This window comes from Lampetra planeri, chromosome 45 (genome assembly GCF_965212315.1).
Source record: "Lampetra planeri chromosome 45, kcLamPlan1.2.h2, whole genome shotgun sequence".
NCBI lineage: Eukaryota > Metazoa > Chordata > Hyperoartia > Petromyzontiformes > Petromyzontidae > Lampetra > Lampetra planeri.
In genome coordinates, this window is record NC_136151.1 from 2,394,676 (window position 1) to 2,421,687 (window position 27,012).

The 27,012-nt window shown below is 44.9% G+C and overlaps 1 protein-coding gene across 1 annotated transcript; it reads left to right on the forward strand.

Annotated features, from left to right (window-relative positions):
* The first annotated feature begins 18,914 nt into the window (after positions 1-18,914).
* On the forward strand, positions 18,915-21,147 carry LOC144732989 (aerolysin-like protein). Its single transcript, XM_078614665.1, has one exon. The coding sequence runs from the start codon at positions 18,924-18,926 to the stop codon at positions 19,863-19,865; it is 942 nt and encodes a 313-aa protein (XP_078470791.1). The 5' UTR covers positions 18,915-18,923; the 3' UTR covers positions 19,866-21,147.
* Positions 21,148-27,012: the final 5,865 nt, after the last annotated feature.

Sequence of the window (27,012 nt, forward strand, 5' to 3'; positions counted from 1 at the left end):
TGGCTGGTGGCTGTCGGTGGCTAGGGGCTATGTGGCTCTCCATCGCAACGGTGAGGCTGAGCGTAAATCATCCTCACAACCTTCATAGGGGTGGGGGAGGGTGATAAATAATTACCGCACTGTGTGAAACCAACGTGGATGCATTCACCCTGCCAGAGGAGTGTGACTGTAGTGTAGGGGTGCAGTGAGTAGCAATGGTGAACTGGGATGTGTTTATACACCGGTGGTGTGATGGATTGTGTAAGAGATACAACAACAATAATATTAATTTTAAGAAGTATAAATGTATGCGTACGACAGTGGCATCGTAACGCTTGTATTGTCGATTCTAGAATAAAAATACAGAACACAAACAACAACAATGCACTCTTTGGTTATTTCGGAAAAGTCAAATAGAAAGAAAATATATTCAATAATAGAATACGACGTTTCGATTGCAACACAAGCAACCATCATCAGGTAGAGCTAAATTTGAGAGAAAGAGAAAACACAGACACGGAGACACACAGACAGACACACCAGCAGAGAGAGACACACAACATAGACACACAGAGTCCCAATGCCTCTGTGTCGAGTCCATAAATATAGAGATGGGGGGGGGGAGGTTGGGCACAGAGAGGGGTGGGTCTGCTGTGGCAGCTGCTGGAGCAGAGAAATTAGCATGTCAATGAATCCACCCCGAAAGGACCGAGGGAGAGAAAGATCGAATGGCCCTATGAGAGCCTGGTAAATTTTAGAGAGAGAAATCGGCAGTTTGAGGAAACCAAATTTTGTACATTTTTGGAAATTTAATGCAATGCAACACAGAGAGTCGGCTAACACACAATTCACACATAGCCTGGTTGATTACGATCTCCAAAGATTGATCAAATTTAAGTGTGAAAATTTGACAAACTGAGACAGAGAGATGTGTGGAAATCCACGCCGAAGCGGCCGGGGGAGAGAAAGAGCTATTGGACCTATGGGAGCCTTTCCACTTCACTCCAGTGACCCGGGTGCTGCTGCGGGGTCCACTTTCTGTCCCACCTCCCTACCCCCCACTTGTCTCTCTCCACCCCCCCTACTGCTGAGTCCTATATAATCTCGTGCCCCGGCAGATATCTCGCCTACTTCAGCAGTTTTTTTCTTGCTGTGGTTATCCCACATGATGACGATTGCTTGTGTTGCGATCGAAACGTCGTGATCAATTATTTTTTCATCTATGTGACTTTAAATTTCGATTTAAAGCTTTTGTGACTGCAGGGATTCATCTTCTTGGTTCTTTCGGTAAAGTCACGTAGAAGGGAAGTAATAAAATAATAAAAATAAAACATAATAAAACAATTCTCACGACGTTTCGGCCACAACGCAAGCAGCCATCCTCAGGCGAAGAATGAAACACCCCAAGCTTGAAGCTTGGGGTGTTTCATTCTTCGCCTGAGGATGGCTGCTTGCGTTGTGGCCGAAACGTCGTGAGAATTGTTTTATTATGTTTTATTTTTATTATTTTATTACTTCCCTTCTATGTGACTTTACCGAAAGAACCAAAGAGTATGTATAACTATTGATTTATATATAAATCTTTCCAAATATATTCATAGTTTTATATAAAAATATAAATATGTTGATATTTTTATATATTTTATATCATTATATATTTTTTTATATAAATGCGTATATTTAAACATACTCTTTGGTTCTTTCGGTAAAGTAACGTAGTTAAAAATAAAATAAAACAAATCGCGACGTTTCAATCGCAATACAAGCAATCGTCAACAGGTGGGAAAACTACAGCAAGTAACAACTGCTGAAGAAGGCCAGAGAGCTGCGGTGGCACGAGGTTATATAGACTTCTAGCGGTAAGTACCCGGCGTTGCCTGGGCGAAAAAGGCAGGCACACATGTAGTTACACACACAAATGGACTCACACACACACATCGAGTTATGCACACAAATGCACTCGCACATATATACATAGACTGAACAACAACAACCGCCATTCGCCACGAAGTGGCGGTGACATCACCACAACGCTTGTGCCATGCTATGTGCATCTTGAGGCCACGTGAAGTGTCGAACACCCACTGGCAGGAGGTCACGGGGCAAACCCAGATGGCACAGGTGGACTGACTGAGACGACTGGCTGATGCACCACCTGTGGCCCCTACTGTGGCAACTTGCTGTGCATTAGCCACCCAGCGCTCCGCTCGTTATTGTGAGCATCGCTCCTCCACCCTCCATTGTTGTTGGAGGGCGATTGCCTCCAACTGCCCAGTAGCGTCCATCAGGAGCCTCCTCCACAGAGGCCGATCTTGACATGGCTGGTACCAGTAATCGGTAAGTCCACTCAGCTCCACGTCCTCCTGTACCACGTCACTCAATCTCTTCTCCAGCCTGTGCCACGACCGTTTAGCCCCCTCGATCCGGCCGAACAAAAGCTGTTTAGGCATGTGGTGGCTGGGCATGCGGGCTACATGACTCAGGCAATGCAGCCTTGCCTGCCGGAGGAGCTCAGCGATGGGACTTTGTGTACATCTTTCAAGGATTTGTGAGCTCCTCACACAATGCAGCCTGGTTAAACCCAGGATGGATGGTAGGCAGGCCATCCTAAATGTTTCTAACCGGCGAAGATGATCCATTAGGGGGGTCCAAGTTTCAGAAGCGTAGAGAAGGGAGGGAATGAGCGTGGCCGAGAAGACCTGAAGCTCTGTGCGGAGTGATAGGCCAGGTAGCTTCCACACAGTGTTACGCAACCGATGAAAAGAGAATGCGGCTCGACTGATTTGGAGTGAGACCTCTGCTGTTAAACCGGAGCTGGTCATTAGCACACTGTCAAGGTATGGGAAACTCTCCATTGTCTCCAAAACTGGCCCATCAGCAATTGGGAGTTGTGGGGGTGGAGTGTCCGATGGTACAAAAGACCCAGGCAGGTGCTTAGTTTTGGTGGGACTGATGGTAAGGCCTCACCTCTTGGTGGCAAGCTCCAGATTCAGCAGCGGTACCTCGTACTCCTCCTCCGAGTGAGCAGAAATTAGCAGATCATCGGCATACATAACGTGGTTGAGCAATAGGAAGCCATCCCTTGACCGCACTCGGGCATCGATTAGCCTCCCATTGTATTTGTAGCAGATGGGAATTATTTCGGTACAGCCATTGAAGGCTTCACGAAGTACGTGGTCCTAATATATGTAAAATAATGTGGGAGCCAGAGGACATCCCTGTTGCACCCCAAGGTGTACAGGGAATGGCTCTGACTCACGGCCACGTAGTTTGATGCGTGGCCGCTCACCATTATGAAGGTCCTTAAGGATGGTGAGCAGTGGGTGAGGGACTCGGAAAGCACGAAGAACAACCCAGAGGCCAGGCCTACTGATGGTATCATAGGCCTTGAGCAGGTCAATAAAGCACACGCATGGACTAAGACGCACACATGGACCTACAGACACGCAAAGAAATGAACTTACACTGACTAACACACATGCCCATGGACTGAGACACACACACACACATATGGACTGACACACGCAAACACATCGACTTACACACACACATATGGACTCACACACACATAGACATCGACTTGAGATACACACACATGGAGTTACACACACATATCGATGTACACACATACAGCGACTCACACACATACAGCGACTCACACACATACATATGTAGTGGTGATACGCGCTGGGGTAAGGATTGTGTGCCAGTGCGTAGTGATTGGCTGGGTATCGGTGACGCGCGCTGACAGCGAGGGGATCGTGTGGCAGCGCGTGGGGATTGGTCAACTAAGGGGGTGCTCACGTCGCGGTCCGCATACGCTCTGTCTCCTGGGAGCGGAGGCTATATAAGGCGGTGCGCACAGGCGCACAGGGAGTTGGTGACCAGTGAAGACAGAAGACGGAGGAGGAAGAGATAGGGCCCTGAGGCACCTAGTCCCGCTGTCCTTGTGGGGACCGGGGCCCTGTGTGGCTCAGAGGCGGGACCTTGGGACCCGGGGCCGAACGTCCGTGTGAGGGCCGGCCCGCGGGACCCAGAGGTCGTGACCCACGCCCAAGCTGGGGTGGGTCTGTAGGCTCCACGGACGCTACGGGGCTGGAGTGCCCGTGAGCGTGCACCGTGAGCGTGTAGCGTGAGCGTGCAGCGTGAGCCGTAGTAACCACACGTGTCAAGTGGAATGTGCAGCGTGAGTTGTAGTGACCACACGTGTCAAGTGGAGTGTGTAGTGTGAGAAATAGTGACCACACGTGTTATTGTGGAAAGACAAGATTTAATAAAGTGTGCTACCCATCAAGTGGTTTCCCGCCATCATTCCGAATACTTCACATACATAGTGACACACACATTGGCGTACACACACATACACATATGGACTGTCACACATAGACATCCACTTGAGATATACACACATGGAGTTACACACACATATATCGACGTACACACATAGAGTCTTGATCATCTGGCCACATGGCCGGCCAGCTCTAGACCAATTTCTCGACCACATCAATTCCATACACCCAGCCATAAGATTCACCTTGGAAGTCGAAAAAGATGGCAAGCTACCATTTTTGGATGTCCTAATTAAAAGGAGACCTGATGGTTTAATGAGCCACTCTGTCTACAGAAAAGCCACCAATACGGATGCTTACCTAAAACCGGATTCCCACCACCATCCATCCCAGAAGAATTCCCTCATCAAGACTCTATACCATAGAGCCCAATGCATATCCGACCAGGAACACATTGCCAGTGAACTCAAACACGTACGCCAAGCTCTTAAGGCTAATGGTTACTCCAACTACACAATCCGCAAAGCCATCACTCCAACCATCAAGAAGGATCCCGTTGAGGAGCCTTTCAAGACCACCTTACCCTACATTGCTGGGGTCACAAAAAAGATCTCCAAAATCCTGATAAAACACAAGATCCAGGTCCGATTCAACAAAGTACATAAAATCCGTGATCTGGTCCCATCTGAAAAGGATCTGGTTCCAGACATACAGTACCCTGGCGTCTACAAACTAAGTTGCCTCTGTGGTAGCAGTTACATTGGAGAAACCAAACGACATGTCTCGGACCGCATCCATGAACACAAAGCAGACTTGAAACACGGTAGGACAAACACCTCAGCCGTGGCAAATCACTGTTACAATTCAGTGGGCTCACATGATATTGACTTCTCCAAGACAGAGGTTCTATGCAAGCCATCTGGCTACCATGAGAGATTCGTTCATGAGGCGATCCACATATATAAACACAGAGACAATTTCAACCGAGAAGATGGATTCTGGCTTAGCAATCATTGGAAGGACGTAATAAACCATTTCGGATCTTAACTGATTGTGTTCACGTTTACGGTGACTTTCAGACCGCGTTCCACTCACTGACATTGACTATATATCTTGTATTCTCCGCAGAGAATGGATTCTTTGCTCCGCTGCAAGCATTGTACCACAACTCTCCCATTGACATATTTCGTTGCTTCCTCTTAGTACCTTTCACGCGACGGTTAATGGTATAGTGTATAGCATATTTTATAATAAATAAATAGTATTAAAGTGTAATGTTTAATACAATGTATAAGGTAATATATAGTATCGTAATTGTATAGTGAATATACAGCAGTGTGGTATACAGTTGGGTGGGTAGAATAATACATAGTGTAATATTACACTATGCATTATTCTAAGACATAGGGTAGTGTATAGTAATACAGTATACAATTTAATGTTGGGTTTGTCTATGGCAGCATATAGTACGGGATAGACCCGTGTGATGTAAGGAAAAAGTTTAAAAAGTTTAGCTGGAAGCTTATTATATTTTTCGCGACCTAGAATTGTAATGTATTACTTACGGTTAGTAGCTCAGCTTATTGAGAGTATATTTAGCATACTGATGATACTATGTAGTTTATACTTTAGCTTTTTACGTGGTTGTTTAGTTACTGCAGCTACATACTATTAACATTCCTTCCCTTTATTAATGCTACCCCTACCCCCTCCATTTTATGCTGCTAATCCTGCATAATGCATGGGCATAATATAAATTTGAAAACCCCCCGCCCAACTCCTATGCATTTCACAATTAGCACTAGTCGCATTCCTGCATTTTCCATAAATATACTAAATTCCTCTTCATATGCAAATTATGTTGTCAAGGCGCTCTTCCTCCTCCCTCCCAGCTTAAATAGACGCTCCAAGCCTAGGACGTGTCATTCAGACTCTGTCTTATCGACAGACCTGTTCTTCACCTGAGGACGGCTGCTTGCGTTGTGGCCGAAACGTCGTGAGAATTATTTTATTATGTTTTATTTTTATTATTTTATTAGTCCCTTCTACATGACTTTACAGAAAGAACCAAGAAGATGAATCCCTGAAGTCACGAAAGCTTTAAATCGAAATTTTACTGAAATAGTTTAGGCAGTTCACAAATAATACACTGGAGGAAAATCACCATACCCAGTGCTTCATTCCGATCGCTGAACCCTCACATTAGGAGGCTGCTGACGGTCACTGTCCAAACACTCGCCTCAGTCTCACTCCTGATGAGGTTATTTGGGCAGATTTCTGAAGCGTGGCAAAACTTGGACCATGACGAAGGCCTACACCTCTGATTAATACGGTTGGCTAAGAAGTTCAACATACATACACAAGGTCCACTCTAAATTGGTGCTGCAGTGATGAGATGTTATCGCCTTGTGTGCAGAAGGTCGCGGGTTCAATCCCAATCCCGAGCATGACACTTGTATATTTGCAGTTTCCATGTCTCTCTCCATGGTCGCGTGTTGTGTCCTTCAGTGTTTTCCAGTTTTACCCTCCACATCAACATCACGCATTTATAGTATTTGGCTGATATATATTTCCACGTAATAAGTCACGTCGTTGAGCTTTTCATTGGTAGCCACGTTGCTTCTCACAAATATATATCGCTCACTGGCCTTTGGCATCTGGAGAATTAAACGGGGTGGACACCCAACTGAACTGCAAACCCCTGCAAAACGGGAGACTTCCTCTCCTCGTCCATGTTACCACTATTAAGAGATATGTGTTTTATGTTGTTAGAATATTACATCGAAAAGTAGAATAGTTTATCTTAAACATTGCCTCTGCATGAATGCCAACGATAATACCGATTTAAAATATATGCACATTTAGAGATATATTTAGGGTATGCAATGAATATTTGATATGGACAAGTATGCAGGCCCGTTACAACACGCTAAACAGTGGACACAACCAGGCGATATGGTTCCCAATTAAATAATCCCAATGTAACTGAGCCATTTCAGGGAAGTGGGGGCTGGGGATTAAGGACTTTAGGATAGGGGCCCAAGTCCACATGGACTTGGGGCATCGCGCTGGGGGAAAGGGGGTGGTACGATTGTGGAAGGGGAGGTGGGGGGGTACAACCAATTTATAGAGAGATCCCGAGCATGTGAGGGGGGTGGGGAGGAAATATGAGGGGGGACTGGGGACAACTCTAAAATAAATAAATAACATAAATGCGACCATTGTGCGTTAACACTTTCCCTCCACCGATACGGGCACCAATCCCACTAGGTCATTGAAGGGTTTTTTTCCGCCTTATTATCAGTCCCTGTCTCCCAACCCCTCATCTGGTTTTCTCACTTCAGCATTAGCACAAAGGATGGGGGGGGGGGTCATCTGGCGTCACTTTCCATCTCGTTTCACCTTGAGCTGATGACTCAGGCGTTCCATGCTCGCATGTGCGGGGAGTTTAATATTCTAATGTTTCCATATAAGGGTTCATGATTCTTGCACTTGAACAAACATTTATTTATGGCGATTATTTTATAGGTCCGGAGCAGAGCATGTTGGTGTATCGGTACCATGCAGGGTTTTCAACTCCACAGGGTCTCTTCTACCGATGGTGACAGATTCATCCAGCACAGGTCATTGAAGAAACTCGTAATCTCATGGTAAAATTTCATAACATCTTTAAAAAGCCAGAAAGCGTTGAGATACGTTTGTGCCGTGCTCAGGTTGGGCATCTGGAGCAATCTTGCCAGAACTCCAAAGATTATGCTCTGCTCTAATGTGTCAAGTATGCTCCGTGAATTAATTTAAACTGAATGAGTTTGGGTGGGCGAGCCCTTGGACCAGTTTGTGGTGCTCACTGGATATGTACCAATGTCTGCGGTGAAATCTCGTAATGGACGAACTTGTGCAAAATAAATTTCGATTTAAAGCTTTCGTGACTGCAGGGATTCATCTTCTTGGTTCTTTCGGTAAAGTCACGTAGACTTTACCGAAAGAACCAAGAAGGGTTGTGCAAAATAATTTTACTTGCTTATCGAGCGGGAAAAACTTCCTCCTTCTGAAGCCGCTAGGCTTCGGACAGTCTGTAACCATCTCTATGTGTTTCAACCAGCCAATAATAGGGTGAATCGGTGCATCAAATTTATTGTCAGGGTATTTCGCTCTGGCATTTCTGATCTGGAGATACTTAAAGATTGGGATTTGGGAATTTAAGTGGCTGGCACCGCTTTGAAGGACCGTACCCACCCATCCACTGATAATGGACCTTTCACCCTGTCGAGACCAGATTACCTCCTATCTTATTACTTAATTTTTCATGATGGTCTTAGCAACACGCCAGCGTCGATGTGACTGTCGATAATAGCTGTAATCCATGTGGACTATGTTAGTAATGGCCAGAGAAAACCCCTCCAGAGAGCACGGTTTAACCAACTCTTCCTCCCAGTTCTTGTTTGGATTTATCTTTAGTTGTGAAATCCTCCCACCTCTTTCCACCCAACAAAATAAATGGGTTCCCCACATGTAATAATTGGCAGGCCGTGTGCGGTGTATTGAAGTGTGGGTACTTCACCCTTTTCGAGGATGTCTGACCAACGTGAAACAAGAGGACAATTCCCCTTCATGAATCTCAATAGATCTCCTCTCGTGGAGTCCCTTGTACCAGCTGTGAGAGAGACATTGCAGGGCCGCGTCTTTACCTTCATATATCGTTCCAAAAATCTCAAGGTCGACATGGGCACCATCTATTTATTTTATTTTACTCAGTAAGACCCACTGAGCTATATAGCATCCTGACCACAAATGAAAACTGAACAAATTGGCTTATCAAATGTAGATGTACAGCAGCAACCACGAAATTTAAATGCGTGATGATTGTAAACGGACATTCAGCACCCACGTTAACTAAATTTAATCCATGTGACATACACCGTGCCTATTACTTGACTCTGCATACCTCTCTTTTTGGAGGTAACTTCGTGTGGACATCGCCCTCCAGCCACAGAGCGCGTGTGGACTATCTGCTTTCAAGAATTATCCAGCTAGTGTGAGTGGGTGCGTGAGTAGTGCACTCAGAGTGCAGTGTTGGGCGAGGTTGTGTCTGCCTCGTGCACATCAAATGTTCAGCGTAATCGGCATCAGGACTCAACGTAAGTGCCAATGAAACAAACTTTTACTTTTGATGCAACATTTTAAAAAAAAATGTCATCATTCAATAATTATTACAGTATTCGATATAACTCTAAAAATGCATCTAATTTTAGTTTCATGTAAAGAATAAACAGTACGTAGAAATTCATATTTAGTTAATAGGTACTCATACATTAGGGGCCGTCCATAAATGACATCACGCACCTGGGGGGGGGTCAGACATTTGTGACGATGTGTGAAGAGGGTTAGAGAAATGTGACTTAACATCAAAATGCGCAACTTTTAATAAATATAGACAACACGTTATACTTAATTAAATATACTTTTTAATAAATGTTTTCTCCTTCAATATCAGACAGCAGCGCCAGATTAAATACGCACTACAATGACGATAGTTTAAAGTGATTTGAAGCATGTTTTATTTCTATTCGGGGGGGGGCAGAGCTTTGTGACGTCAAATGTGAGGGACGGTCAGACTTTTTGTGATGCCGCGTACGAAGGGGGGGGGGGTAAAAATCGTCCAAAATCGCGTGACGTCATTTATGGACGGCCCCTTAGTCGAGTGTCATCACAGGTGAAAACTAGACTCTTGTCCGTGCGCCGCCACCCATCACACACGCACCAAGTGACCTGGCTAACCAAATCAAGTAAAACTTTCTAGACGTTTGATTTAGTGTCAAACTTTGTATTTCGCTTGCCAGATGGCAGACCAGCCAGCCAATCACAATCGTGGCTACTTCTGTCAACCTTTGAGGTTCCAGAGTCAAAGCAGTGCCACCCCACTCCCTTCCCTATGATGCTTTTTTGTGGGCTAAGGAATTTTCGCTTCCACAAAAACCGCAAAAATACTGTCTAAATAAAAAGGATAGTAGAAATGAGACCCTATGACTGGGACACACAGATCATGTGAATCATTAACCTATAAGAAAGACAATGCACACACGGCATAAAAACATGAATTATACACAACATATATAAAATGCAGCCAATGCTAATTAGACCAACAACACAGAGAGTAAATATGAGTCAGAGCATTTGAAATGAGTTCTGAAATTTTTAATATTAAATGGGGAAACGTAGTGGTAACAATTGATAAGTCAATTAATAAATAAATCATCATTGCTATCATCGATGCTGAGTAAAATAAAAAAAATATTGTGAGCAAGCATTCAAAATAAGCGAAATACATTTTGTTAAGTAGACGTGTAGTGTAAGTAGAGATGTATACTGCACTTCTGTTAGCTGTCAACAGCTGATAGAAATTTTTTTATAAAAGTATATCGGTACTTCTTATACAACACCTCTGCTGAACACAACATGTTTTTGAAACTCGTAACAGCTTGCTCGCAAGATTGCTTCCCTTGCATGTTTCTCAGCGTGTGGATGCTCATGATTATTTATTTTTTAATTCGACGTCAATTGTTACTGTTTAACATATCCTACCTATTCCCTTTGCCCATCTAATATCCGATTCGTAATAACTCATCTGAAATGCCCTGAATCTTACGTACTATCTCAGCTGTTTGTCTCATTTGCATTGGCTAATAGTCTATATTGTGTATATTATATTATTATATTGTGTATATTACACGTGCTTGTCTTTCTTATTTATATTGTGTCATATGGCTTGATTCGTAACCTCTGTCTGCTCGATTATAGTGTTTCATTTGTCATGTCTCGTTTTTATGGTCTATCTATTTTTTAGGTTTTTTTCGAATTACTCAGACGCACCAAACGAGTTATTGGGAATATAGTGGATTGACACTCTTGTACTGCGGTGCCTAAACGTTTGGAGAAATCACTGTATTAATCTTCTGTTAGTGGCTGCCTGGTGTAACATCTCGAAAGGGGGTACGAACAGGGATTGTAAAGTAAAGTTATGGATGATTCGCAGTAGATTATGTGCTGGTCAGGGAATGAGGACAGGTGATTCGGCTGGGAGGTGTACACATCAACACTGGTTGGGAACGACTGGTATGTCAGATTAATCTAATGAACCAGTTATGGGATATAATAATAGGGTTCTTCCCCTTTTTTCTGGCAACAAAACTGAAACCTTTTTACAAGGATTCATATCTGCATTAACCACAATACTTGCAGACAAAATGCAAGCAAAAATACACTTTAATAATATATGCATTGTCCTTGAAACTGATTGGTCCACACCAAGGGACAGCTTTCTTTTGAGCCTCGACCCAATTGGTGCTCGACCAGAGGACGCAAAAAGGCGTACAGCTTAAAGACAATGCACTATCAAAGTAATGAGGGTTCGGGGTGAGCATCTACATCCTTAGACCTCCTTTGACAGTACCAAAATATAATAATAGGGGTTTTCCCCTTTTGGTTATATGTTTTACTAAATGTACTACATTATATCATATCTTTAGGCATTCCGATGACAAACTTTAGTCATAATTCAAATTCATTACCATTTTACTTCCATTGTAGTTCCCAATTATTTTTCAATTTGTGGATTCCATTAGATAGGCGGAGTGGCAGAGTGGTAACACTTGTGCCTCACAGTTTAGACGTCATGTGTTCGATTTCTGACTCGGTTGCTTTTTCTGGGTGGGGTTTGTGTGTTCTCCACCGCTCCTGGATGGATTTTCCATGGTTTCTCTGCTATTCTTCTTCAACAATTTATTTTTAAATGTTTCTGGTGTGGCCGAGCATTGTAATGTTGAAAATGTATCTGCAAATTACTCAATTTGGATTACACAAAGGAGCTAAATCGCCCCCGAGTGTGAAACTTAGAGAGGCCTTTTCGAAAATGTATCTTGAGAGTCAGTAAGGATTTTCTGGGTACCCCAACAGAATACAAATACAGGGAATCCTTAACCAACGAGGAGTTATCGAACGCGTTTGTAAGCCCAACACGCGTTACCTAATGAGGTCTCTTTTGAGGAACACGAGGGTTATGTTTTGGCTATACGTGTTTAATGCTACTGAAGATGATCATATCCGCAACTAAAAGTAGTGCCGTGAGAGTGTTGCTCGTTTTGGAACAAATCAATCTCTATTCAAATCGCTCGTTATTGCCAATTATCAGAAAAAGAATGCTCGATAAGTGAGATATGCCTTCATAGATATACAAATTGCATGAGAACATACATTCCTGACAATTTTTTTACACCAAATGCACGCCTGGGGCAAAACATCAAAAGGACAAACACAACAGCAAGAGTCCAGGACTACACCATGACAAGTACAGGAGTTACACACTAAAACAACAACAGTCCCAGACCACTCCAAGACAACAGCAAAAACAGTCCCACACCAAGACAACAACAACAGTCGCAGATCATTCATGGATATGTACAACAACAGTCCCAGAACATACCAAGATAATAACGTCCCTCAATTGTATTTTACATTGACATTAAAATATTGCTACATGGCGAGTAAATATCGATGTTACAAAACACATTTCCCAATGTGGCTGGTGTATCTGGCACTATTAACCTTCTGCTTCAGAATATTTGTATGGAAGGTTTATGATGTTTTGGCGAGGAAACAAGGTTGCTCCATAATGTTGGAAGAACCTTGTTTGATAATACAGCACTCATTGATTCAGTCCACCTCGTCATTATAAATAAGAAAGAGAGGTTCAAGTTTAAAAAAAGTATATGTATGATAGATTAAATATTCATACATTCTGTAAATATGCCCAACTATATTTACATAAACGATTCTGACGTGTGTGATGCGAAGCAATCTATAATTTCGGCTGTGGCTGGGTCACGTGGCCCGTGTAACAGGAGTATAAATTAGAGTTTTCGGGGATAGAAGAGCATGCTCTGGGAAGAGAACCTCAAGGTGAGTGTGTGGGTTACTCCTGACTGGTCTCGTTATTAAGAATTCAGATGGTGTGTGTGGTGGACAGGTGACTCGCAGGTAAGGGCCTCTGAGCTGGCACCCCTTGAGACCCTGCCTGCCTGGTGTGATGTTGGCAAACAAGATGCTATCCGATTTTTGTGTTTATTTTCAATACAAATCTGTTCTATAAGGTACAGTGAGGGAAAAAAGTAATTGATCCCCTGCTGATTTTGTATATTTGCCCACTGATAAAGAAATGATCAGTCTATAATTTTAATGGTAGATTTATTTGAACAGTGAGAGACAGAATAACAACAACATTATCCAGAAAAACGCACGTCAAAAATGTTATAAAATTATTTGCATTTTAATGAGGGAAATAAGTATTTGACCCCTCTGCAAAACATAACTTAGTACTCGTTGGCAAAACCCTTGTTGGCAATCACAGAGGTCAGACGTTTCTTGTAGTTGGCCACCAGGTTTGCACACATCTCAGGAGGCATTTTGTCCCACTCCTCTTTGCAGATCTTCTCCAAGTCATTAAGGTTTCGAGGCTCACTTTTGGCAACTCGAACCTTCAGCTCCCTCCACAGATTTTATATGGGATTAAGGTCTGGAGACTGGCTAGGCCACTCCAGGACCTTAATGTGCTTCTTCTTGAGCCACCCTATTGTTGCCTTGGCCGTGTGTTTTGGGTCATTGTCATGCTGGAATACCCATCCACGACCCATTTGCAATGCCCTGGCAGAGGGAAGGAGGTTCCCACCCATGATTTGACGGTACTTGGCCCCGTCCGTCGTCCCCTTGATGTGGTGAAGTTGTCCTGTCCCCTTCGCAGAAAAACACCCCCATAGCATACTGTTTCCACCCCCATGTTTGACGGTGGGGATGGTGTTCTTGGGGTCATAGGCAGCATTCCTCCTCCTCCAAACACGGCGAGTTGAGTTGATGCCAAAGAGCTCCATTTTGGTCTCATATGACCACAACAGTTTCACCCAGTTGTCCTCTGAATCATTCAGATGTTCATTGGCAAACTTCAGACGGGCATGTATATGTACTTTCTTGAGCAGGGGAACTGTGCGGGTACTGCAGAATTTCAGTCCTTCACGGCGTAGTGTGTTACCAACTGTTTTCTTGGTGACTATGGTCTCAGCTGCCTTGATATCATTGAAAATATCCTCCCGTGGAGTTCTGGGCTGATTCCTCACCGTTCTCATGATCATTGCAACTCCACGAGGTGAGAGCTTGCATGGAGCCCCATGCCGAGGGAGATTAACAGTTATTTTGTGTTTCTTCCATTTGCGAAAAATCGCACCAACTGTTATCACCTTCTCACCAAGCTGCTTGGCGATGGTCTTGTAGCACATTCTAGCCTTGTGAAGGTCTCCAATCTTATCCCTGATATTTTTTGAAAAGCTATTTGGTCTTGGCCATGGTGGAGAGTTTGTAATCTGATTGATTGATTGCTTCTGTGAAAACGTCTCTTTTATACAGGTAACAAGCTGAGATTAGGAGCACTCCCTTTAAGAGTGTGCTCCTAATCTGTATAAAATACACCTAGGAGACAGAAATGTGTCTGATTGAGAGGGGGTCAAATACTTATTTCCCTCATTAAAATGCAAATCAATTTATAACATTTTTAACATGCGTTTTTATGGATTTTGTTGTTGTTATTCTGTCTCTCACTGTTCAATTAAATCTACCATTAAAATTATAGACTGATGATTTCTTCGTCAGTGGGCAAACGTACAAAATCAGCAGGGGATCAAATGCGTTTTTCCCTCAATGTACAGTCTCAAAATCAGTGAAAAAAGTAACGGGTAACAGCATCAGCAGCAAGTAACTCCTAAAATATAAAGATGTGAATTCAATTGACAATTAAACAACGTTGGATTAAATGTTCAGGAAAAAAACTTTACCTACAAGTGCATTGATCACGTTTGTCTGTCTAAAAGTTACGTCGATTTTACAATGCTCGTGCCTCCTCTCTCAGTTTGCTCTCTTCCTGTCTCTCTCTATCTCTCTCTGCTATCCACACTGCATCACATGAAGAAGAAATTACAATACTCTTGATGTCCTGGGTCAATCGTCCACCCTTTATTTATACAATGCATGTTTTTTTTTCAAAAGTCCAGAACATGGCCATCACAGAGGGAGATACAAATTACGAACGTGTGTCGAACCCGGTACCATAAACCCTAAAATGGGGACCTGTCTGGAGGCCCTTGAGCTCGTTGACATATCACAGTAGAGGAAACGATTGGCAGCAGCAGATTAACCGGGAAGGGGAAGAAGAAGGAAAAGGGAGACGAAGGGGAATAAGGGGACCCATGCCTAAAAACGAAGGGGAATAATTTAACCAAACTCGACAGCAAACAAATTAACATAAGCGTGATGTCTGGGCTTATCCTTATTATTTTCCCCTAGGAGCTACGGTGCCCACTACAATGTTTCGGTGTCAGGAGTTCATCTCCTTGCCCCGCTCCCTACTGTTCTGCTTATTCACGCAAGGTTCAGTAAAAATGGGGACCACATAGCCTCTTACTCCAATTATATCCCTTGTAGGTCCTAGTTAACGTGCTCCGTTCCTGCCAAGGCAAGGAGGGTTCTGTGCCAGAGTCCCCAAGAAGGGGTTCTTGATGTTTCCAATTTGCTCGTATAGTCTTTCTTGCTACAATCTAGCAGGTTTGCAGTAAGGCATGTTGGCGTACCGATAGCCCTCTTTGTTTCAAGCCCCGCAAAGTTGAGTCCATTGAGGGGCCCAGCTCTGTACCCCAGTTCCGATTAATTTAATTCCTTACATTCTCGTAAAATTCTAAAATATCTGGGCACGTCCAGAAGGCATTCAGTTGCATCTGTACCATGCCTTGTGGAATATCGGGCAATTAGGAGAGGAATGTGTGAATTTGGCTCTCCTGTCATTAGTCAGGTAGGACCCATGCCTAAATTTTAACTAAATTATGTTTAGCAGAAGGGACCTGCGGCCTGCTGTCTGAGCCCAACCATATTTGAGTCCATTTCTGGTGAGGAATGTCCTGTCCCAGCAGCCTTTCCCCCTCAGCTTTCTAGTTTTGGCTCGAACCCGGTCTCAATCTCTATAAGAATCTGGTGCTATGCCTGCACGAACTTTTCACTTCCTTTTTGTCTACCAGACCATCCAAAATGGGGTGAGTGCTGAGGTCAAAGTTTATGTTTATAGCTGTAGAGATGGCATCCCTGATATTTTGGTATCCTTATTTGGAAGGTCCCCTACCCTTTCCAAGACTGTCGCTCTCCTGCCCTTGTGCATGCTATTGTTAATGATTGGTTGATCCACAAAGGCGATTGCCTACGTATGAAGGAGTGGAATGAGATTCGCCTGTGTTTGTATTTCCCCAAGGTGTTAGAAACCGTCAATAATGGTTTCAGCACCCAAGATCTATCTTTGATAGGAGCGTAGGTAACCCCAGCAAATAATTAGGGGCTCACTGAGCCTTCTCCCACTTTTTCCATGTCCCCTTCTATTTCTGGTTGATCTATTGACTAAAGTTCTGAAAGCGATTACTTAGTCCTATTTTAGGAAATCTGCAAAGGGCCAAGCTCTGCTCTCTCCTAAGTAGCGTAAGGGGATGAAAGTAAATTTTCACTATTTTGTGATTCCATATGAGTGAGGCTATGCGTGAATAAAGCATCTTAAAGAAAGCTTTTTTAATAAAGGAGGGTTCTATTCGTAGATGGTACCAGAGCTTCTGCAATTCCATCATCTTGAGTCGGTGTGCCCTATTGGAAAGGGAAAGGTTAATATCTGTCCATGTCTCCAGTGAGATTGTGATTTGCTGGTTTTTTGGGGGGGTGGGATTTGTCTGAAGAGATATGCGAGATAGGAAGGGACCATTATCTGAAGATACTTAATGGGCACTGGGCACCAACTGAAAGGCGAAAGGGCGAAAGTCCGCCAGGTGGTTTCGGGGTAGCAGGGGATAAGGGCATCAACTCTGAGTTAGTCACGTTTAGTCTAAACCCAGACAACTCCCCGTATTCCGTGACCAGGAACAATAACAGGAATCGAAGATGCTGGTTCTGTTAGGGTGATGACGACGTCATCCGTTAATAGATTGATTTTATTTTCTCGTCTCTTTTCTCACCCCCACCACCTTTTTGCATTTCGGAATGCTCTCAGTAAAGGATTCGATAGCCCTTTGAATATCAGCGGCGAGAGGGGATAGCCTTGTCTGGTGCCCATACCCAATGGAAAGCCATCAAAAGTTAGGCCGTATAGAGGCGATATGTGTCCGGTTCCCCCGAGATTGAAACATCCTCGCCAGGATTTCGTTTCAGAGGGAGAAGGATCATGGAAGGGGATCCTGGCTTTCTTATACAGAAGGATAGCTTGGTCATTAAAACCTTCTCGAGTTCCAGTTGGTTGATCTCTCTCATGGTACTTTGTGATTGTATGTTATTGTAGTCTTCCTGCAAACAGGCAAGTTTCTCTTCCAGTACACGTTGCTTGTTTCTCATATTTGAATTGATCGACATTAATTCTCTGATCTCCTTTCCGACGTCCTCCACCATCAGCTTCTGATCCAGGAGTTGGTTGTCCAGGGACCAGAAGGTACGTGCCAAACACTAATGATGGGCACCAGGAATGTGACAATTATTTTAAAACCGGAGAATCACCGATGCAACCCAATGACTGAGCAAACGGGGAGGGATGAGGGATAAGGATAAATCAATAATTAATCATTTATAAACCCGATGTGCGTAAACCTAAAGCCAATACACGAGTGTGTTGTACTGGTAACTAATTAGCATTTTTTGCGTGAATAACCTTACAAATGGGCTGTATCGGGTGGTGGCAAGTTTAACGACACAATTATATATTTACGCGATCTGAACCAAAAAACCTGTATTAAGAATGATATTGGTCGTGAAAGCCTACGTGTTAAAGTTAATAGAATGAAAACAAAATGTAGTGTACAATACTGTATGCGTATCCATGTACAGTACTGTTCACTATAGGAAGTAAAAATCGTGAGCGACTGAACCTCACTGCCTTCCCACTGGAGGCCAGGAACACCACGTGGCCTGGGACACCGCGATGGGATACTTAGGCGATAAGATGGGGACAAGATGACGCTTTGTGTACTTCCATGGCAGCATAATCGCGAGCAGTACAGTTACCATGCATACAGGAATCTCGAGATCAACTGCGAATGGTCGAGCCACAGGGGCACAATCGGTGAACAGTACCTCAATAAATTTGGCCCAAAACAGCTAAACCTCCAGGGAAGGGTTTGCTGTACTGTGTTGTGTCAAAGTTTATTTCATAGAAGCTGTATTTCTCTTGCATACAAGGCTCTCTTAACCTCAAACAGTCATTTTTGTTCATTATCTAACCTTGTCACTGTCTGCTCCTCTTTCATTGTCTTTAGCTATAAATTAGCCGTTACTAGTTAATAATCTGATTCAATATGTGTTTTTTTACAATTTCCCCACATGATGATGTACTGCTTTTTCACAGTTTTTTCGCAATAGTGATGTTTGTTATTGAATTGTCTATAACGTCTGAGTCGACATGCAAATTTGGAAGTGCATTACTATTACAAATGTGTCAATAAAATGTGGTTTTGAAAGTCAAAACTATAAATATCATAATGTTTTAAATTCCTTTCATAATTAAAACAGATCTGTATCTTGTAATTTGCAGGAAGAGAGGAGAAAATGCCTTATGCATTGGCCTTACACACCTGTGGAGGACAAGGAGGAAAAGACTTCAGGTTTAATGGGTGGAAAAATGGAGCAACGCTGAAAAAAATATGGGTGTGGGTTGGAGGGTGGCAGGTCAAGTGCGTGAAGGCCTGGCTGACGGACGGAAGCTCTGCACAGTACGGTAATCCCTCGGGATCTCACAAAGAGTTTGTGTTCCAGCCTGGGGAGCTGTTTTCGTCCCTCTCACTGTGGGGGAATGGGGCTGGCTCACGCTTGGGCGCTTTCAAGTTCAGGACAACCAAAGGCAGGGAATTCTTCGTGAAGATGACAGATTGGGGCCTTAAGACCGAGTACCCGGTCGACATCCGCTCTGGGATCTGCCTTGGAATTCAGGGCAAAGGCGGTTCAGACATCGACTGCATGGGCTTCCTCTTCATCAATTCGGTGAAATGTTCAGAATTGATCAACGTGACATACCCTACACTGCACAAGCAGCTTCCAAAAGTCCAGATGGAAGAGGTCAAATCACTCAGTTACAAAAATACTGGTTCTGTCCCCCAAACCTATACAATTGAAACCTCCAAGACCGTGACCAAATCCTCCTCCTGGTCGATCTCAAACAGCCTGGAGGCGACCGTGAGCATCAGCGTCTCAGCCGGCATTCCGGATGTCGTGGAGGTTGAAAGTGGCTTTAGTTTCACTGTTAGCACCGAGAGCACGCACGCCGTTGAGAATTCAGTATCGAAAACCGAGCTCCTCTCATTCAACGTCACGGTTCCTGCAGGCAAGACCACGGCGATCGACGTCAATATCGGTCGCGCACAAATCGACCTCCCGTACAAGGGTACGGTGCGCATGTCCTTATTGAACGGCGCCACCTACAACATCCCAATGGAGGGTGTCTACAAGGGCCTCGCCTACACCAAGGCGACTGCAGAAATAAAGGAAAAGTGAAACGGCGTCGGAAAAGCCCGCACGTACTGCGCTTTACTAGCTGCATGCTGCATTCAACGCTGCCTATCTTTCTTTAATAGTTTATTCAAACCTGCGGTATAAAATATGATGCCATACATACGCCATTTGGGAGAGTTCAGTTGGTGCAATTAAGGAACCTTTGAATCGGTGAAAAAATTATTAACACGGAGATGCAGATATTCAACAAATTTTTCTCGCACATACCGTACATAATTGAGTCTGTTCGCTCAGGAATCACAATGGAATGATCATAATCTTTATTTATCCTGGACTAATACGATGATCAATTAATTTATTTTTTATAGATGTTCAGTAGGGGCGAGTGAGCAAATTACAACAACAAACAATACAAAACACAACAGGAGTACAACGTAGAGCAATGGCAAGCAAGTTATCTAAAACGTAAATAAATAACAATAAAAAAAGTTTAGAAGTACAAATAGCATAAGTACATTCCTGCCGATTTTTCAACACTGAATGCAAACTTGAGTAAAGCAACAAAACGACAACAAAAACAGTTCAGATCAAACCAACACTGCAGAGCATATCTTCATTATATTGGATATTACAATCTAACTATCGATTCACAGATAAGGATCAGAGTTAAACATCACATTTGCCAATTACTTACGTGAGAATGAGCCCCAACTAGCAAAAGCAAATGGAAGTAAACTTCATGCAGTGGTTTGGGCAATGTAACAAGGCAATAAACCCTGGAATAGCCAACGCTGATCGGAAGAGTGCAAATCTGTAAGGGTTCGAAGCATCAAAGTACAAGTTGGATGACCGACATAAAGGACTGGTGGGAGGTTAAAGAGGTGGAAGCTTTATCGGCTTCAGAAATGAGAAGGTGAAGAGTGAAAACCCACACGGAGCACACAGCTAAGGACATTCTCCACGACAACATAATACAAACATAGACAGTTTCAGCATGCTGCCACGAACAGAATAATCTATGGACTTGACCAACATTTCTACCAAAATTGTAGAGTGACGACATCTACGTGTGAATGATACCAAACAAAACGATGACGGAATGATAAAGATACCCCATACAATCAACAATTCTTCATTTGTGTTGGGTCACCTATTTTCAGAAACGCTCATGTGTTTTCCATTTCACACTACAATGAAAATACAAATAATGATAACTGGCCTCGAATTAGCAACAATTTTTCCAAAGGTGACACCAAAAAAATCAAGAACTGCTCTTGCAGTACCATCACTTCCATCAGCACCACCATCTGGTTTTATGTATTTAGATTGCAATTGCATGCTCTTTAATTGTAGGGAATTGCATGCAACTAGTCAGTTGTATGTTATGCAATGCTTTGGAATTGTTATGCAAAATAAAATATCTTAAAAAATACATTGGATAGTGTTTGCATTCAGTATCATCATTATCACTTCCACAATTATTTGAGCCAGCATCAATGAAAACCTCTGTTCGAATCCAGGCAGTCGCCTGTGATTAAACTGCACAGTCAAGTGTGGTGATATGATTGTCTCAACCCGGTCATGGATGACTGCACGAAGACAACCCCTTCCATCACAGTTATCTAAACGTAAACTAGTAGGTGTGCGGATAACTCGTATCAGAAGTGAGATCTTGTTTTTTAATGAGAATTTCAATCGCGCGTGATCAACCTATATTCTCAATTCTCGAAAGAGAGATATGGCCACATCGCTCAGAGGTCTGAGTGCTGACCTGATTTCGAATCCAGGACCTTAGCAGTGCCACCTCATCAATCAAACCTCTGAGACACCTCGACACCTTCTCTACAAAGTAATAGCAGACGTGGAAAAATCCACTGATGGATGGTCTCTGCATGGTGCCATCATTTAATGGAAGTGCTTTTGCGTTTCTTTTAGTTGATCTGCTGATCCTGAACTAAATCCGTGACTAAGAATAAACGAAAGTGAACTTGGCAGTAATAAGATGATATTTGTTTTTTGTTGAGAGTCACCGAAATAGAGGAATTATTCCTTCAACATTGAAACGGAAAATGTTAATGTTATTTTTTCGATAATTAATGCTATATCAAACAATTGGTTCAAATGAATGATACATCATGGGACCTCCTTTGCCAGTACCAAAATATATTAATAGGTTTTCCCCTTTTTAATGGAAAAAAAACAGGTGTTAAGATGTTAAAACACCAAACTGAAACCTTTGACAAGGAATCGTGTCTGAATTAACACCGTTTGAGACTAGGCTCAAAAGCAAGCTGTCTCTGATGTGGACCAATCAATTTCAAAGGCAATGCATATATTATCTGAGTATGTTTTCTTTGCATTCTGACAAGTATTGAGGTGAATGCAGACATGATTCCTTGTAAATTGTTTCAGTTTGGTGTTTTAACATCTTAACACCGGTTTTGTTACCAGAAAAAAGGGGAAAACCTATTCTCAAACTAATGATACATGAATGTATTGTTACACGTATTTGTTACATTAAAATTCGTTTATTTGTAATTGCGAATATTATTTGTCAGATTAATTATATATTGAGGTCCTGCATTATTTAATAAACACATTAAGTCAAGTGTCAAGTGTACAATGCATTGTAATTTGCCTTATCGTCTATTGTAAAATCAAAGTTTTATGGGATTGGAAATATCGATGCTTTACGTTTTTAAATACGGAAAAATCTTCTCCAAGCCGAGCTAATTAGGATGAGATCCTTTCCGGTTATGGGAGGTGGTCGACAGACTGCACAGAAAAGTAATGTTTTAGTGCATTGGCACGTACGTAACATCTAACACAAAGGTAATTAATATGGTATACATTACAATTCAGTATTAACAGATTATTATCACTTACAAATTACATCCTTACAGTTGAAACAGAAACCCCATCAATATAAAGCAGAGGATGAAGGATGGGTTTCATTGGATGTGGAAGGCTGAAGATATTTTATGACTAGCATAAGTAATAAATGTTGTCTATTTGTAAAATATGTTATTAACAAAAGAGCACGAACTGTACTAACAGAGAGCGTGTTGACGCGTCCCAGCCCACATGTTAACCGATTTGTGTGCGTCTCAACTCGTGTGCATCCTTTAGCATTGGCAGTGCAAGGCAATTGTCTGACCATGTTACAATGGACGCGGATAGCGTTACACTTGCAATCTAGAATTCCCTACACGTGATGAGAAAATATTTCACACTGTAGCTTGTGCAACTTGAGTGGCTTTTCCTTCAACCCGGGACCACTGAGCTTGGGCTTTAGTCAGCGTAGTGTCTGTGTAACGGGTTCCGGAGAGACTTGTAGAGGTAACTTCTTTATTACAACACAACACTCCAACAGTCCTGATACTCTGTTACAGCCTAGGTACACAGCCTAGGTACACAGCCTAGATACTCTACTCTGGCTACGCTCTGGAACTCGCCCTCACCAGGTCGTAGAGTCGGGAGTTCCAGAGTCCCACCACTCGCTCTCACAACATCCCAGGGTCTTCCGATGGCTGGTCGTGGGTCTTGGGTCTTGAGTTACAACTCGCCCCGATCGTCTAGGGAGCTCCCCTTTTTATGCCTAGTCCAACGAGGGGTGGGGCCGTGTGCGCCACCAAACATCCCACAGAGCACACACAGCCCCCCCCCCCGTTGGCGGCGCCAAAAAGGCTTAAGCGCCTGGGAACCCAACGCCTGGCGCCCAGAGGCTTAAGTGTCTGGACCCACCTGGGAACCCAGCGCCTGGCGCCCAGAGGCTTAAGTGTCTGGACCCACCTGGGAATCCAGCAGCCCCTCCCTTCTTATGTCACTACATTACCCCCCTCTACGTAGCCTCCAGCCGACCCGGCTGTCAAAAAAATACAATTGTACAATAAATTATTTGTTAACCATCAGAATGAGTGTGTGACAAATCAAGAAAAAAAATGAGAAGAAAGCGCCTCTCCCCCTCCTGTGGTCACCGATGCAGAACAACACTGTATAAACACATATATGCAGGATGAACGCACGCCCCAATCGCCCACTATACATGATGGCAAGGTGAGTGGCGTCGCGTTGGGACGAGAGTTCGTGTGCGGGGGTCATGAAAATTGTTTGAGTTTTGAGCGAGTCCGAGTGGCAGGTCCATCGGTCGCGACGGAGGCGGGAGGGGACCGACGACCCGCTGTTGCGCTTGTGTCCTGGGTTGCTGATCCCGCGGGCAAGCTTGTTCCCGTTGGGTCGGCCGTGGCGGATTTCATTCCCAAGGCACCTGAGGGCGGGACAGCGGGACCTGCCCGAGAGTTAGAAGCAGCATCATCGCGGCGCGGCTCGTCAGACATGTGGCGCTCTCGGCCCCGGAGAAGTGAAGGAGGTGTGTAGGGTTGAATGTAAGGTTTTAGACGTGACGGGTGCACGAACCAATGTCGCTTGCCATGCTGGATCCTGACACACTGCGGACGGAGAACGCGAATAATAACAACCGGGCCTCTCCAAGGCTTCAGCAGTTTTGAGGAAGTAGCCAATGGTACCTGCGGCCGCAAGGGATGGGGGCGGTACCCCGTCAGGCTGCCTACAATGCCCCGCACCCAAAAAACAAGCACAGCGCCCATTGTTCGGCAGTCACGACAACCCGTCGGCGTTCCCGTGTTGAATCCCCTTGCGGTAAATGACAGTGAACGCAAAGTCCTGGAGGATCTCGAGCCAACGCGAGAGCTGTCCAGATGGTTGGTCCACTCGCAAGGCGTATTGTAGCGCCGCGTGGTCGGAGCGTACTGTGAAATGCATGCCATACACGTATGGCCTGTACTGCTTTATGAAAAAAACGATAGCAAGCAATTCGCGGCGCGACATGCAGTAACGTTGCTCCACGGGCGACAGCACCCTGCTGCCATAGGCGACGACGCGCTCCACTCCATTGACAATTTGCGACAGCACCCCTCCAATTCCGGTGTTGCTGGCATCTGTATCCAGAATGAACGGAGTGGTAAAATCTGAATAAGACAGGGTAGGAGCATCGACCAGTGCTTTTCGGACGGCATTGAACGATGCCTGTTCTAACTCTCCCCAGCGGAATTTGACCCCTTTGGCCGTTAATGCGTGGAGGGGCTTCGCGATGGATGCGAATCCCGCAACAAATCGTCGATAATATGAGGCGAAGCCGATAAAACTCCGCACCTCCCCAACAGAGGTAGGAGTTGGCCATGAGCGCACGCAATTTGTCTTTTCGGGGTCCGTGGCAATTCCCGAGCGGCTGACAATATGGCCCAAATAACGAACCGAATCCCTCATGAGGTGGCACTTTTGCGGTTTGAATTTGAGGTTAGCCGCTCGCATTTTAAGGAAAACTGCCTTCAATCGCGTGAGGTGTTCATCAAAAGTTTTGCTGAACACGATTACATCGTCGAGGTAGATTAGGCAAGAATCCCACTGGAGCCCAGCGAGGACCAGCTCCATCAGGCACTGGAACGTCGCCGGGGCCGAGTGAAGACCCATGGGAAGTCTGTTGAATTGGAACAGTCCCTGCGGCGTGCGAAAGGCCGTCTTTGGTTTGGATGCGTCATCAAGGGGTAGCTGCCAAAACCCCGAGAGGAGATCCAAGGTGGAGAAGTAGTGCGCACCTGCTAAGGCATCGAGCGACTCGTCCATCCTGGGAAGCGGGTAGGCGTCGGCGACAGAAATCTTATTAAGTTTCCTGAAGTCAACACAAAAGCGGAGGCTCCCGTCATGCTTCTTAACAAGAACGATCGGCGCCCCCCATGGGCTATTTGATGGCGCAATGACATCGGCCGCCAACATATCGTTGACGGCCACCCGTACATGTTCCTTTTCGGCCGGGCTCAACTGGAATGGGTTTTGACAAATTGGAGCGGCATCACCCGTGTCGATGTGGTGGCTTACCAATTTAGTGCAGCCAATGTTGAATTTGCTTTGACTGAAAACGTCAGCGAAATCGCTCAGCAGCGTGCGTAATTTAGCATGCTGTAATGGTGACAAATCGGCAGAAGTGGAGCAAAGCGCGTCGAGCCATCCTGTGTCAGGACCTGGCTTGGCAACGGAAGAGGACTCGCCCCCTACGTGACCCACGATCACATCTTCTGGCGGGGCTGGCGTCGCGTGAGCAAGCACCATTCCCTGACAGATAACGGCCGTTTCCAATCCCGCGTTAAGGACCTGGATAAAGGGGTCGTGGTCGCTTCGCACGAGCGTTTGTGCACACACGATGTCCGACACCCGCTCAGCTGAACGCGAAGGCCCGATCACAGCACCCCCCATGAATGCGTCGTAATCAAGGGGTTTACGAAACCGGAGGGGAACTAACATCTGAGAGCCGGGAGGAATGTGAATTGTGCACGCCGCCAACGCCTGCACCATCGTAGATGCGGAGTGCAACCGAGTGGGTGTGGGTAGGAAGGCCATGCGTCGGCCGGAGGGGAGCTCAATACACCCTTTGTTAATGAGAATTTTAATGGGCATCTTCCCCAAGAAATCTGTTCCGAGGAGGCACGGAATGGCGAGGGTTGATGAGACCAAAATGGGCCCAACTAATTGGACGTCAGCAATGCGGATCTGAGCACTGATCCGTCCGGTGATGCCCTACGAACCCCCATTTGCGGCATAGCATGGCACATCAACTGGCTGCAAGGGACGGCATGTATCGGGCAGAATGTTATAAATTATGTCTGAAATGATGGTCACCGATGCACCCGTATCGATCAACATACGAACATCAACGCCCTCGATGGAACCCACTACGGCAGAGGACCCTGCCGCCGCGGCAACGACCCTATGGGCCAACTCGGACCATTGACTTGGTCCGAGTGCCCGGTTGTTCAATGATGGGCCCGAATCCCCCTCCTCCGAAGCATGACCCCCCTGTGTGGTGTGAGGGTGCATGCTTGTTGTAAGTGGGGGCCGAGAGTGCGAGGTGTCGTGACTCGCCTGGGTATGCCGAGGATACGGTGGTGGCCGAGGCGCCGGAGGTCCTGAAGTCCGGCGTCGGGGGACCCGGCAGCCGGACGCCACATGGCCCCGAAGGCCACAGTTGTGGCAGACGATGGACGCCCCGTCCTGGCGCGAGATTGGCCGGTCCCGCTGGTGGTGATCTCGCTGGGATCGCCAGTTGGACGATCCGCGATTTTCTGTTGCCGCGTAGGCCTGATGAGGCCCCGAATGCACGTCATAGGCTTGTGCA

Coding starts and splice junctions, on each gene's coding strand:
- LOC144732989 (XM_078614665.1), top strand. CDS start 18,924: ATGCCTTATGCATTGGCCTTACACACCTGTGGAGGACAAGGAGGAAAA.